The sequence below is a fragment of the Nycticebus coucang genome, chromosome 16 (genome assembly GCF_027406575.1).
Source record: "Nycticebus coucang isolate mNycCou1 chromosome 16, mNycCou1.pri, whole genome shotgun sequence".
In the NCBI taxonomy this organism is placed as follows: Eukaryota; Metazoa; Chordata; class Mammalia; order Primates; family Lorisidae; genus Nycticebus; species Nycticebus coucang.
The window spans coordinates 42,915,864-42,930,770 of NC_069795.1; the positions used below are offsets into that span (position 1 = coordinate 42,915,864).

Here is a 14,907-nt window from a genome sequence, read left to right on the forward strand (position 1 = left end):
CAAAAACATGGAAGCTAAACAACCTCATGCTAAAGGATAGATGGGTTATAGATGAGATTAAGAAGGAAATCACAAAATTTTTGGAACAAAAGTACAATCAAGACATGAATTACCAGAACCTCTAGGATACTGCAAAGGCAGTCCTAAGAGGGAAATTTATAGCACTGCAAGCCTTCCTCGAGAAAACAGAAAGAAAGGAAGTTAATAACTTAATTGGACATCTCAAGGAACTGGAGAAGGAAGAACACTCCAACCCCAAACCCAGCAGAAGAAAAGAAATAATCAAAATCAGAGTGGAATTAAATAAAATTGAAAACAAAAGAATTATACAACAGATCAATAAATCAAAATGTTGGTTTTTTGAAAAGATCAATAAAATAGATAAACCTTTGGTCAACCTAACCAAGAAAGAAAAGAGTAAAATCTCTAATTTCATCAATCAGAAATGGTAATGATGAAATAACAACAGACCACTCAGAGATTCAAAAAATCCTTAACGAATACTAAAAGAAACTCTACTCTCAGAAATATGAAAATCTGAAAAAAATCGACCAATAGCTGGAAGGACGCCACCTACCAAGACTTAGCAAGAATGAAGTGGAAATGTTGAACAGGCCTATATCAAGTTTTGAAATAGCATCAACTATACAAAATCTCCCTAAACAGAAAAGCCCAGGACCAGATGGCTTTACGTCCGAATTCTACCAAACCTTCAAAGAAGAACTAGTACCAATATTACTAAACCTCTTCCAAAATATAGAAAAAGAAGGAATATTACCCAACACATTCTACGAGGCAAATATCACCTTGATCCCCAAGCCAGGAAAAGACCCAACAAGAAAAGAAAATTATAAACCAATATCACTAATGAATATTGATGCTAAACACTCAATAAGATCCTAACAAACAGAATCCAACAACACATCAAAAAAATTATACACCACGACCAAGTGGGATTTATCCCAGGGTCTCAAGGCTGGTTCGGTATATGTAAATCTATAAACGTAATTCAGCACATAAACAAACTAAAAAATAAGGATCTTAATGATTCTTTCAATTGATCAGAAAAAGCTTTTGATAATATCCAGCATCCCTTTATGATCACAACAATTAAGAAAATTGGTGTAGAAGGGACATCTCTTAAACTAATAGAGGCCATCTACAAAAAACCTACAGCCAATATCGTATTGAATGGAGTTAAATTGAAATCATTTCCACTGAGATCAGGAACCAGGCAAGTTTGCCCATTGTCTCTGTTGCTCTTTAGATTGTAATGGAAGTTTTAGCCATTGCAATTAGGGAAGAAAAGGCGATCAAGGGTATCCACATAGGGTTAGAAGAGATCAAACTTTCACTCTTCACAGATGATATGATCGTATATCTGGAAAATTAGAATCTAGGGATTCTACTACAAAACTTTTAGAAGTGATCAAGGAATACAGCAGTGTCTTGGGCTACAAAATCAACACCCATAAATCTGTAGCATTTATATATACCAACAAAAACCAAGCTGACAAAACAGTCAAGGACTCTATTCCTTTCACAGTAGTGCCAAAGAAGATGAAATATTTGGGAGTGTACCTAACAAATGACGTGAAAGATCTCTACAAAAGAGAACTATGAAAATTTAAGAAAAGAAATAGCTGAAGATGGTAACAAATGGAAAAACATACCATGCTCATGGCTGGGAAGAATCAACGTTGTTAAAATGTCTGTACTACCCAAAGCAATATATAATTTTAATTCAATTCCTATCAAAGCTCCATTGTCACATTTTAAAGATCTTGAAAAAATAATACTTGGTTTTATATGAAATCATAAAAAAACTCAAATAGCCAAAACATTACTCAGCAATAAAAACACAGCAGGAGGAATCACGCTACCACACCTGAGACTGTACTATAAATCGATAGTGATCAAAACAGCATGGTATAGGCACAAAAACAGAGAAGTAGATGTCTGGAACAGAATAGAGAACCAAGAGATGAATCCAGCTACTTACCGTTATTTGATCTTTGACAAGCCAATTAAAAACATTCAGTGGGGAAAAGATTCCCTATTTAACAAAAGGTGCTAGGTGAACTGGCTGGCAACCTGTAGAAGATTGAAACTAGACCCACACCTTCCACCATTAACTAGGATAGACTCTCACTGGATCAAAGATTTAAACTTAAGACATGAAACTATAAAAATACTTGAAGAAAGTGCAGGGAAAACTCTTGAAGGAATCGGCCTGGGTGAATATTTTAGGAGGAGGACTCCCCAGGCAATTGAAGCAGTATCAAAAATACATTACTGGGACCTGATCAAACTAAAAAGCTTCTGCACAGCCAAGAACATAGTAAGTAAAGCAAGCAGACAGACCTCAGAATGGGAGAAAATATTTGCAGGTTATACCTCCGATAAAGGTCTAATAACCAGAATCCACAGAGAATTCAAACGTATTAGCAAGAAAAAAATACGTGATCCATCTCAAGGTAGTCAAGGGATTTGAAGAGAACTTCTCTAAAGAAGACAGACGCACGATCTACAAACACATGAAAAAAAGCTGATCGTCCTTAATCATCAGAGAAATGCAAATCAAAACTACTTTGAGAGGGCGGTGCCTGTGGCTCAGTGAGTAGGGCGCCAGCCCCATATGCCGAGGGTGGCGGGTTCAAACCCAGCCCCGGCCAAAACTGCAACCAAAAAATAGCCGGGCGTTGTGGCAGGCGCCTGTAGTCCCAGCTACTCGGGAGGCTGAGACAAGAGAATCGCGTAAGCCCAAGAGTTAGAGGTTGCTGTGAGCCGTGTGACACCACGGCACTCTACCAAGGGCGGTACAGTGAGACTCTGTCTCTACCAAAAAAAAAAAAAAACTGCTTTGAGATATCACCTAACCCCAGTAAGAGTAGCCCACATAACAAAATCCCCAAACCAGAGATGTTGGCGTGGTTGTGGAGAAAAGGGCACACTTTTGCACTGATGGAGGGAATGCACACTAATATGTTCCTTCTGGAAGGATGTTTGGTGAATACTTAGAGACCTAAAAATAGACCTGCCATTTGATCCTATAATTCCTTTACTAGGTATATACCCAGAAGACCAAAAATCACAATATAACAAAGACATCTGTACCAGAATGTTTATTGCAGCCCAATTCATAATTGCTAAGTTATGGAAGAAGCCCAAGTGCCCATCGACCCACAAATGGACTAGCAAATTGTGATACATGTATACCATGGAATATTATGCAGCCTTAAAGAAAGATGGAGACTTTACCTCTTTCATGTTTACATGGATGGAGTTGGAACATATTCTTCTTAACAAAGTATCTCAGAAATGGAAGAAAAAGTATCCAATGTACTCAGCTCTACTATGAACCTAAATTATAGCTATCACATGAAGGCTATAACCCAACAATAGCACAAGAATATGAGGAAAGGGCCAAGTAAGGGGAAGGGAGGGGGGAAATTAGGGTGGAGGGAGGGTAATGGGTGGGGCCATACCTATGGTACATCTTAGAATGGGTACAGGCGCAACTTACTAAATGCAGAGTACAAATGTCTACATACAATAACTAAGAAAATGCCATGAAGGCTATGTTGAACAGTTTGATTAGAATATTTCAGATTGTATATGAAACCAGCACATTGTACCCCTTGATTGCACTAATGTACACAGTTATGATTTAACAATAAAAAAATTAATCAATAATAAAATAATTTAAAAAAAATTATACACCATGACCAAGTGGGATTTATTCCAGGCTCTCAAGGCTGGTTCAATATACATAAATCTATAAATGTAATTCAGCATATAAACAAACTAAAAAATAAAGACCATATGATTCTCTCAATTGATGCAAGAAAAGCTTTTGATAATATTCAGTATCACTTCATGATCAGAACATCTAAGAAAATTGGTATAGAAGGGACATTTCTTAAACTAATAGAGGCCATCTACAGCAAACCCACAGCCAATATCTTATTGAATGGAGTTAAATTGAAATCATTTCCACTTAGATCAGGAACCAGGCAAGGTTGCCCATTGTCTCCATTGCTCTTTAACATTGTAATGGAAGTTTAAGCCATTGCAATTAGGGAAGAAAAGGCGATCAAGTGTATCCACACAGGGTCAGAAGAGATCAAACTTTCACTCCTCGCAGATGATATAACCGTATATCTGGAAAACACTAGGGATTCTACTACAAAACTTTTCGAAGTAATCAAGGAATACAGAAATGTCTCAGGCTACAAAACCAACACCCAAAAATCTGTAGCCTTTATATATACTGATAATAACCAAGTTGAAAAAACAGTCAAGGACTCTATTCCTTTCACAGTAGTGCCAAAGAAGATTAAATATTTGGGAGTTTATCTGACAAAGGACGGGAAAGATCTCTATAAAGAAAACTATGAAACATTAAGAAAAGAAACAGCTTAAGATGTTAACAAATGGAAAAACATACCATGCTCATGGCTAGGAAGAATCAACATCATTAAAATGTCTGTACTACCCAAAGCAATATACAATTTTAATGCAATTCCTATCAAAGCTCCATTGTCATATTTTAAAGATCTTGAAAAAATAATACTTGGTTTTATATGGAATCAGAAAAAACCTCGAATAGCCAAAACATTACTGAGCAATAAAAACAAAGCAGGAGGAATCATGCTACCACACCTGAGACTGTACTATAAATCGATAGTGATCAAAACAGCATGGTATAGGCACAAAAACAGAGAAGTAGATGTCTGGAACAGAATAGAGAACCAAGAGATGAATCCAGCTACTTACCATTACTTGATCTTTGACAAGCCAATTAAAAACATTCAGTGGGGAAAAAGATTCCCTATTTAACAAATGGTGCTGGGTGAATTGGCTGGCAATCTGTAAAAGACTGAAACTGGACCCACACCTTTCACCATTAATTAAGATAGACTCTCACTGGATAAAAGATTTAAACTTAAGACATGAAACTATAAAAATACTTGAAGAAAGTGCAGGGAAACTCTTGAAGGAATTAGCCTGGGTGAATATTTTAGGAGGAGGACTCCCCAGGCAATTGAAGCAGTATCAAAAATACATTACTGGGACCTGATCAAATAAAAAGTTTCTGCACAGCCAAGGACATAGTAAGTAAAGCAAGCAGACAGCCCTCAGAATGGGAGAAGATATTTGCAGGTTATACCTCTGATAAAGGTTTAATAACCAGAATACACAGAGAACGCAAAAGTATTAGCAAGAAAAGAACACGTGATCCCATCTCAGGGTGGGCAAAGGACTTGAAGAGAATCTTCTCTAAAGAAGACAGACGCAGGATCTATAAACATATGAAAAAAAGCTCATCATCCTTAATCATCAGAGAAATACATATCAATACTACTTTGAGATATCACATAACCCCAGTAAAAGTAGCCCACATAACAAAATCCCAAAACCAGAGATCTTGGCGTGGATGTGGAGAAAAAGGAACATTTCTACACTGCTGGTGGGAATGCAAATTAATGCATTCTTTTTGGAAAGATGTTTGGAGAGCACTTAGAGATCTAAAAATAGACCTGCCATTCAATCCTATAATTCCTCTACTGGGCATATATCCAGAAGACCAAAAATCACATCATAACAAAGATATTTGTACCAGAATGTTTATTGCAGCCCTATTCATAATTGCTAAGTCATGGAAAAAGCCCAAGTGCCTATCGATCCACGAATGAATTAATAAATTGTGGTATATGTACACCATGGAATATTACACAGCCTTAAAGAAAGATGGAGACTTTACCTCTTTCATGTTTACGTGGATGGAGCTGGAACATATTCTTCTTAGCAAAGTATCTCAAGAATGGAAGAAAAAGTATCCAATGTACTCAGCCCTACTATGAAGCTAATTTATAGCTTTCATATGAAGGGTGTAACCCAACTATAGCACAAGAATATGGGGAAAGGGCCAAGGGAAGGGATGGGAGGGGGGAATTCAGGGTGGAGGGAGGGTAATGGGTGGGGCCACACCTACAGTGCATCTTAGAATGGGTACAGGAGAAACCTACTAAATGTAGAATACAAATGTCTACATACAATAACTAAGAAAATGCCATGAAGGCTACGCTGAATAGTTTGATGAGAATATTTCAGATTATATATGAAACCAGCACATTGTACCCCTTGATTTCACAAATGTACACAGCTATGATTTAACAATAAAAAATAAAAATAATAATTAAAAAAAATAAGATGTTAAACATCTCCCTTTTTATAAATCCTTTAGTTTTTCCATAATGACTGGATAGTCATTTGACACATTTTATGTCATGTTAATTTCCTCCATTAGATTCAATGTTGAATAACAATGTTGAATAATAGTGACATAATTTGAATTTAATTAAAGTGTACATTTATTCTTTAGTACCTTATATAGATGGAATACCTTACTTAAGTTGGTGTGTACCAAAAGTTTGTCTGTAAATGAGTAATTTGGACTAAGGAATGTGCCTTACCAAAGGAAGAAAAATGTTAAAAATTTCTGACAGTAATTTCCTAGACTGGTCCACAAACCCATTCATGTATATCTAACATGTGGCATTTATACCACACCAGCGCCTCATAAGAAATCAGAATTTCTACACAAAACATACTTAATTTGACCATTTAGTAAGTATAGGTCATATCTTCATCAAGTACAGAGCCAAAGCCCTCATTCTTTCATCCTCTCACATACAAACCTATGTTACACTTACCCATTGGATTATAAGGATAAAATCTCCTACCAAGTAATTCAGACAATAGTATTGTCTTCCACATAAGAAAAGCCAGGAAGATAACAACAAATGGGGTTCAAAAAGTGATGATGTGATGGTAAAAGAAATACATAGAGAGGGGTGGACAGGGAAATAATTAGGTGAAGACTGGAAATGGGAGCAAGATGTTAGGGATGTGGCCAGGGAATGGTTGGGGTAGGGTAGAAAATGATAAACATTAACAGTTTCTTTGTCTTTCATTTCATTCTCCCATTTCGGTCTCCCTCTCTCTGTCATCTCTTTCTTTTTTGTCAATGAGACCAATGTTAGAATTAGTGGACGGGAGGACGTGCGCACATGTGTAAAGGAGTTTTCCTTCTCCCCTGTTTTTTCTCTTCCCCCTTGCAGTTGTCCCCCTCACTCGTCTTTTGCTACTTAGAGGCTACTCTTGAAGAACAGAAGAACATATCCACAATGATAAGAATGTATAGGTGCTATAATAATATCATATTATATGCCTTAGGTATGCCTTAAAATGCTCAGGAAAACAAAACAAAAATTAGAATGGATAGGCTAAAATATGGAAAAACAAAAATGGCAGATGGTTGATAACTTTTCTCTCTAATTAGATATGTAAAACTTATTTAAAATTTCCGTAATAAGAAGAAATATGTGTGTGTGTGTATACACATACACTACCATATATATGACATTATGTATATATACACTATTATATACACTGTATTATTTTTCAATATGGCAATTTGTAATATTTAATATATTTGCACACATTACTTTTTATTATGGAAATATAAAATATGTTAAAAACATATTATATATATGAGGCAGATATACATTATATATATATGTTTCCTACACAATAAAAGTATTCCATCATATTGTGTGGATATCTTTATCTCGCCAAGTGCATATTCACAAAAAGCAATAAAATATGGAGAGAAACACTTTCATTCAATTCTGGGGAGTTTTAAATTCCCTTTTAACCTGTTAGAGTAAGTGGAGTTAAAAAAGATTAAATAGCAGCCCCAGAGAACACAAGTTGCTACTGGTTCAGATAAATATTCCAACCATATTTATTATTCCTGTTCATTGTCTCTGACCTATTCTGTAGTCCTGGAGCCATGGCAGAAATATAGCAGGTACTTTGCATTTGAGTTCTCCCTCTTTTGCTCTAGGTTACACAGTTCATCTTGGGAAAAATACCTTAAATACCTTAGGTAACCATGAAGATTATTCAATTTGAATTCTCAAGGTCCCCCTCATACTAATTCTTTTCCTTTTTTTTTTTTTTCTTGAGACAGAGTCTTGTTCTGTTGTCCTAGCTAGAGTGCAGTCATGTCACCATAGCTCACTGCAACCTCAGATTCCTTGGATGAAGGATCCTCCCGCCACCACCACCCTAGCTAGTCCTGTAGCTAGAACTACAGGCACACTCCACCAAGCCCCGCTAATTATTATTTTTTTATGTTTTGGTAGAGACAGGTTCTCATTCTTGCTTAGGCTGGTCTAGAACTCCTGGCCTCATGCAATCCTCCTGCTTTAGCCTCCCAAAGTGCTAGGATTACAGGTGTAGGCCACCACACCTAGGCACCCTTCCTCTAATTTTTGAAGGCACTATTTATACTCCTATCCACAGATCATAGTAGAGAATATCCTCCTCTAAGAAAATGACAGAGACTAATGATAAAAGTCTAGGGGCCCCTAATGATTAATTTTTTCTTGACTAACTTTGAAAATGCTATACACTAAAGGTGTAAATTATAATCATAGGGCTTATTGCTCATATAAAGTAGGCTCAGAAAACGTTCCAAGAGTATCTGTATAAATTAAAGTTTACTCAGTGGACACAGTACTGTAATAAATTCTGCATTAGGCATTCACTGAGTACTTGCTGTGTACCAAGCTCTGGATCAGATGGCCCTGTTTTCTAAAGCCTAGTTAAAAATAAATGCCAATGGAGAGATTTAACAAAGCATAGTGATAACAATCCAAATACATGTGCATGTACATGCAAGTGTATACACACACACACACACACACACACACACGTTACGTTAACACTTGAGACTTCCTGTCCTCTCCCCCTAATACTACCAAACTTTGGTTGGGGGAAAATATTTAAAGATCATGAGGTCAATATTATTTAAGGATAATGAACTTTGGACACAGCAGATTAATATTGGCAAGAGTATCTTTACAACAAGCCCACCTTTCCTTGAAGGCACTTTCTGAAATGCAGGTAGTTACATGTGGAAGGTGATATATAAAATCATTAACATTAAAATAGAATGCAAGGGAGCTCCAGCTGTAAATGTTCAACTTATTATGTTGAGGTGCGCAAGCTTGATGATTTCCATGGATTCTTACCGTTTCGGGGTCATTTTCAAAGACTTCCCTGGCTTCTTCTTTATTGCACAGTTCTTCAATACATTCTCTTTCAAGATTACCCTGCTTGGTTTCTTCAAGCAGAGAATTTGCACGCCGTTTCCTAACCAGGACTTGTGAAGCATGTTGCTTTGACAAAACTAAAGAAAAAAAATAAGTTTTTATGAATACATCTTTCACTTTCTCATCTAAAATATTTTATTAAACAAGAAGAGTTAAAAATTTTGTTCTGGCTATGAATTTCATGACATTTATAATCAGTGTGGTTGAATGAAGAAAAGAATGCAGATAAAAGAGCACTTTGGTTAACAAGTTGAAGAGCAGCTTTGGTTGCAGCTACAACACTTGTATAATGACCTACAAAAATTATTCAAATTCATGCTTGAAGTCAAACACACCAGATCATATGTTTACCTTCTTATTAAAGGGAAAAACATCATGACAAAATGCCTATGTCAAAAGTCATAGTAACACTTGTTTAAAGCAAAATAAATTTTCTCAATTTTAATAGGAAATTATTGTGATCTTTGTGGAGACAGGCAAGGCGTGAGTACAGTCAAATCAGCTATTTGAGAAGTACTGAATAAGCTAAAACATTTGATTATTCATATAAACAGGAAAATACAAATTCACGAGAAAAAGATGGCATTATGTGCAGCCCAAAATACAAAAAGCAGAGAGGAAAAAATGGTAACTTTGATTTTATAAATACTTTTGAAGAATCCAAAAACAACAAAAATAGAATTAAAGAGTTCAATATCAAGCAACAAACGAGAGGAAAATACTTGCATTATATAGAACAGAAAAACTAACATCCCGAATTTATAAGCTAATTTTGCAAATTAAAAACAGCCAATCAATAAATGTGTTCAAGATTGTATACAAAATCAGTTAAACAATTTAAACAAAGTAAAAGAAAAGAATAAATAAAAACGTATAAACTTTCACTACAAGAAAAAAGCTAATAAACGTAAAACATAAGATTTTTTTAAAATTAGAGTTTTAACTATCAGATTTGAAAAATGTAGAAGGATGATATGATAGTAAAATGTATTGATGAGGATAAAGGGAAACAAAACTTGTTACACTTGAAGTGGGAATATACGTACAACTGGTAGGCATTGTGTGACGGTAATTTGATAAGACTGAAAGCACACATACTCTGCAACTTTGCTTCTAACTATGTCCTACACATATCCACGAGTGCTGGATAAAACATGCATAGAATGTTTTCTGAAAGATTGTAAAATCAAAAAATTAGAAACAACATACTTATCTATAAGGGGGGAATGGAGGCAGCTGGGATGGTGGCTAATGCCTTTAATCCTAGCACTCTAGCAGTCCTTGAGTGAAGATTGCTTGAAGCCAGGCGTTAGAGACCAGCCTCTTTACTGAAACTCTGTCTCTAACAAAAACATTGTTTTGGGTACCTGCAGTCCCACCTTCTTAGGAGGTGGAGGCAGGAGGTTGAGGTTGCTGTGAGCTAGGCTGATGTCACAGCACTGTCTCAAAAAAACAAAAAAAAGGCAGGAATAGAAAAGTTATTCGGTATTATGGAATAATATGCAGCTGCTATAAAGAAGGAAGATACTCTTGTACTGAAAATCTCTAAGGTAGATATTAAGCCAAAAATGTAAGTTGCAAAATGCCATACTCACAGCATAAACCTTTATGTATCAACCAAAGTTGTAGGTATGCAATATCATGTGAAAAAACACAGAGAAAAGTGTTTAGAAGGACACTCAAACTGCTAATAATTATATTTGAATAAAGAAAAAGGAAAGTGTAAAGTTTTGGATTTATTATTTTGGCATAGAAACAGAACATAGATTTTATTTGGTTTTTTTGTTGTTGTTTGTTTTGGGGGGATTTTTTTAAAAGTTAAATCATAGCTGTGTACATTAATGCAATCATGGGGTACAATGTGCTGGTTTTATACACAATTTGAAATATTTTCATCAAACTGGTTAACATAGCCTTCACGGCATTTTCTTAGTTATTGTATTAAGACATTTATATTCTACACTTAGTAAATTTCCCATGTACCCTTGTAAGATGCACCATAGGTGTGGTCCCACCAATTACCCTCCCTTGAGAGAGTCTTAATTTGTAACTCTTGGGGTAAGGTGTCATAACTCATAGCAACCTCAAACTCTTGGGCTCAAATGATCCTTTTGCCTCAGCCTCCCCAGTAGCTGGGGTCCACCACAATGCCAGCAATTTTTAGAGATGGAGTCTCACTGATGTTCAGGTTGGCCTCCAACTCCTGAGCTCAAGCAATTCACCTACCTCAGCTTCCCAGAATGCTGGGATTGCAGGCATGAGCCACATGTCCTGTCCAGAACATAGTTTTTTAATAAAAAATTTTAAAAGCACAAATAAAATCTACCAATAATTTTTTATCCTGATTTTTAACCACAAATAATTATTTCACTAAGAAGATAAAACAAGTAATATAAACATTAGAATTTCTTTTCGTTTTCCTGTCTCTTATTATCTGGTGAATAATAAATAATAAATACTCAAAAGTTGGCCATAGAAGGGAGAACAAAAAAGCAAAAGGATTAATGAATCAACAGTCACCAAATTTATCAACTGAGTTAAATGAAAATCTTTCAAGAGTGAAGTATATAATGTTAGTTTATTTCTCTTCCCAAAGTGGAAAGCTAAATAAATAAAATGTTTCCGTTATATTTATAACCCTTTCTCTAAACGTTTTTATCACTGCTCTTTAAGATAAAGATTAAATCAAGGCTGTGTGTGTGTAAAATATGGTACTCTGTGAGCATGCAACCTTCCAAATGTATTACTGACTGAAAAATGACCCCTCTGTCACAATGTAAGAGCTTTACAGGGGCAATTATCTCATTTATTTAAAGTAGTTTTAAGAATCAGTCTCTTGGGCGGCGCCTGTGGCTCAGTGAGTGGGGCGCCGGCCCCATATGCCGAGGGTGGCGGGTTCGAACTCAGCCCCGGCCAAACTGCAACAAAAAAATAGCCGGGCGTTGTGGCGGGCGCCTGTAGTCCCAGCTGCTCGGGAGGCTGAGGCAAGAGAATCGCGTAAGCTCAGGAGTTAGAGGTTGCTGTGAGGTGTGTGACGCCAGGGCACTCTACCGAGGGCCATAAAGTGAGACTCTGTCTCTACTAAAAAAAAAAAAAAAAGAATGCGTCTCTGTAACAAATATAGCAAAAAAAAGGGGGGGAGGTCTTCTGAACTTCAAAGCAAAGATATAATTCTTTCTAGGGAAAAATTTTCATTGAACAATGAATAAATTGATTCAAAAAACAAGGTCAGATGAACTTAAGGGAAAAAAACCACCACATTTATTTCTTGGCATTTCTTTCTTACAAAATATTAAGTTTTGGAATTAAGAGCTTAATATTTATATTTTAAAATATCTCTTTCTCTACTGAGGCCCCCCCATAAAGGACACAGACCAGGTATAATAACACATATTATATTCATATTGTGAAAAGAGAAGTTCTCAACCACCCAGGGAGAACCAAATTGCTGATTTAAAGTAATGAGCACCTAAGTTTATAAAAGAAAACATAATCTCCATTATGTAAAGAAAATGAAACTCAGGTAAAAGCATGCTATATATTTACTGTAATTATAAAGGTAATACATAAAAAGGCCAGGTGTGGTGGCTCAGGCCTGTAATCTTAGCACTCTGGGGAGACCGAGGTGGGAGGATTGTTTGAGCTCAGGAGTTCAAGAACAGCCTGAGCAAAAGTGAGACCCCTGTCTCTACTAAAAATAGAAAAATTAGCCAGGCATTGTGGCATGTGCCTTTAGTCCCAGCTATTGGGCAGCCCCAGGCTGGAAGAGAGGAATTTGAGGTTGCTTTAAGTTACGCTAATGCCACAGGACTCTAGCCTAGGCAACAAAGTGAGAATCAGTCTCAAAAAACCAAACAACCCCCTACCGAAACAACAACAACAAAAGTAGATCACAGATCAGAGGCACTCCAATGCTCACACCTACAACCCATCCATTACTATCTGCTGCTTCTCAGAAAAAGGGAATTTTATGATCTCTATTCATAAGAGAAATATCAAAAGAGAAAATTGTTAGACCCTTGACCTAACGAATAATTACAGTAATAATAAAAAAGTAATTGTGTCTAAATATTTGCACCAAATTTGAATGTTTATGCTTTATTTCACCCTGGTTCAGCCAAACGGGCTTTAAATTGACATACTTAACAATTTTTAACATGTATATTAATTATTTTGTTTGGTCTTCACACAATGAAATAAATGATAGGACAGAATTATCACCCCCATTTTACTATTCAAGAAAATAAAGCAGAGTGGTGACATGATTTTCAAGGTCACAGAACTGGCAAATTATGCTAATGGAATTCAAATATATCCAGATCTTAGCCCAGTACTCTTTTCTTCTGTGTATTTTGATACACAAATATCCATGATGTACTTGATTCGATTTTTTTTCCATTTATATATTTTTATTTGGAAACATTTCTAGAAGTACAGTGAACTAAATGTTAGAGACGTTGGATTTCACCAGCTTAGACATTATTTTAAGAGAGACACATGGATCTCTTACCTGAAGAAAGATTTCAGAACTTCCCGTGGAATGGACAGCTTCAACTGTGATTTATTTCAATGTACATCCTTTCTAAGAATGTCATAATATCCATATAATAAATAATTCTTGTGGTCTAGAATTGCTTTGGTGCCTCCATATTATGGGAGAAGAATTTTACCTCCAACATTCCTGTTGACTGACTGAGTCTCTCCCCTCTTTCCTCTAGGGCCTAAACAAACAGCTACTACTATTGCTTGCAATACATTTCCTTGGGACTTTTCTGAAAGTATAATGTCTATCTTGGTTTCAGCTGTACTTTTTTCAACCAATACTCAGCTAACGAGAAAAAACTTTCTAAATGCTTGTTCTCCCATAATTTCCACTGCCACAGCTCCGACTCTGCTCTTGCTTTGCTGCTACAAGCTGAGTTCATTTTTAAAAAAATAACTTACGGGCGGCTCCTGTGGCTCAGCGGGTAGGGCGCCGGTCCCATATGCCGGAGGTGGCGGGTTCAAACCCAGCCCCGGCCAAAAAAAAAAATAAAAAAAAAAATAACTTACGTGGTTGTGCAGTGGATACGTCTGATGTCTAAAATAAGACATTTACTGTCCTTTATAAAAAAAGACCCATCTATCTACGGAGTGGCTTTCGAGAGTATCTATCGCTTCTTGACAGAAAGATAGAAACTTGACATCACAGATCCAAATTAAGGACTACAGGACTGTAGGATGAGGCAAGTATGTGGTTCGGAGTCCTTTAACTAGTTTGCTCAATGCCCTTCTGCCCAAAAATAGCAGCCCTGCTGGCCTTTAGGAATGTCGAAAAAGTTCCATTATTTATCATAATAATAACCATGACATAGAAGCACATAAACTCTAGTGTGCATTATCTCGTTTAACCCTCCTTACAACTTTCTTCTCGGTAGATCATACTTTTCCAGTTTATACATGAATAGGCCAAACTTCAGAGAAGTTAATTTTACCAGATTCCCACAATGGAGAACACAGTGCAGCCCGCCTCCAAAACGTGTTCTTTTTTTGTATTTGCACACTATCTTATCATGTATTTCCCTTCTTAGTATTGAGAAGTATCTCAAGGAAATCCTTGTTAAAACCCAACTATGTTGCTTGGAAAATGTTACATTCAGGTTCAGAATTTTAGGTTATAATGGAGAGTTATGAGTCTTTCAAGATAAGAAATATGACTGAGCCAGCTTGAGTTTTTAAC

At 36.2% G+C, this 14,907-nt stretch overlaps 1 protein-coding gene across 1 annotated transcript in view; it reads right to left on the reverse strand.

The window, feature by feature from the left end:
- Window positions 1-14,907, reverse strand: part of PROS1 (protein S) — a 108,494-nt gene that overhangs the window by 59,939 nt on the left and 33,648 nt on the right. Inside the window, exon 2 of the mRNA XM_053565337.1 lies at window positions 9,108-9,265. Within this exon, the coding sequence (XP_053421312.1) occupies window positions 9,108-9,265 (158 nt within the window). The remainder of the gene's footprint in view (window positions 1-9,107; window positions 9,266-14,907) is intronic.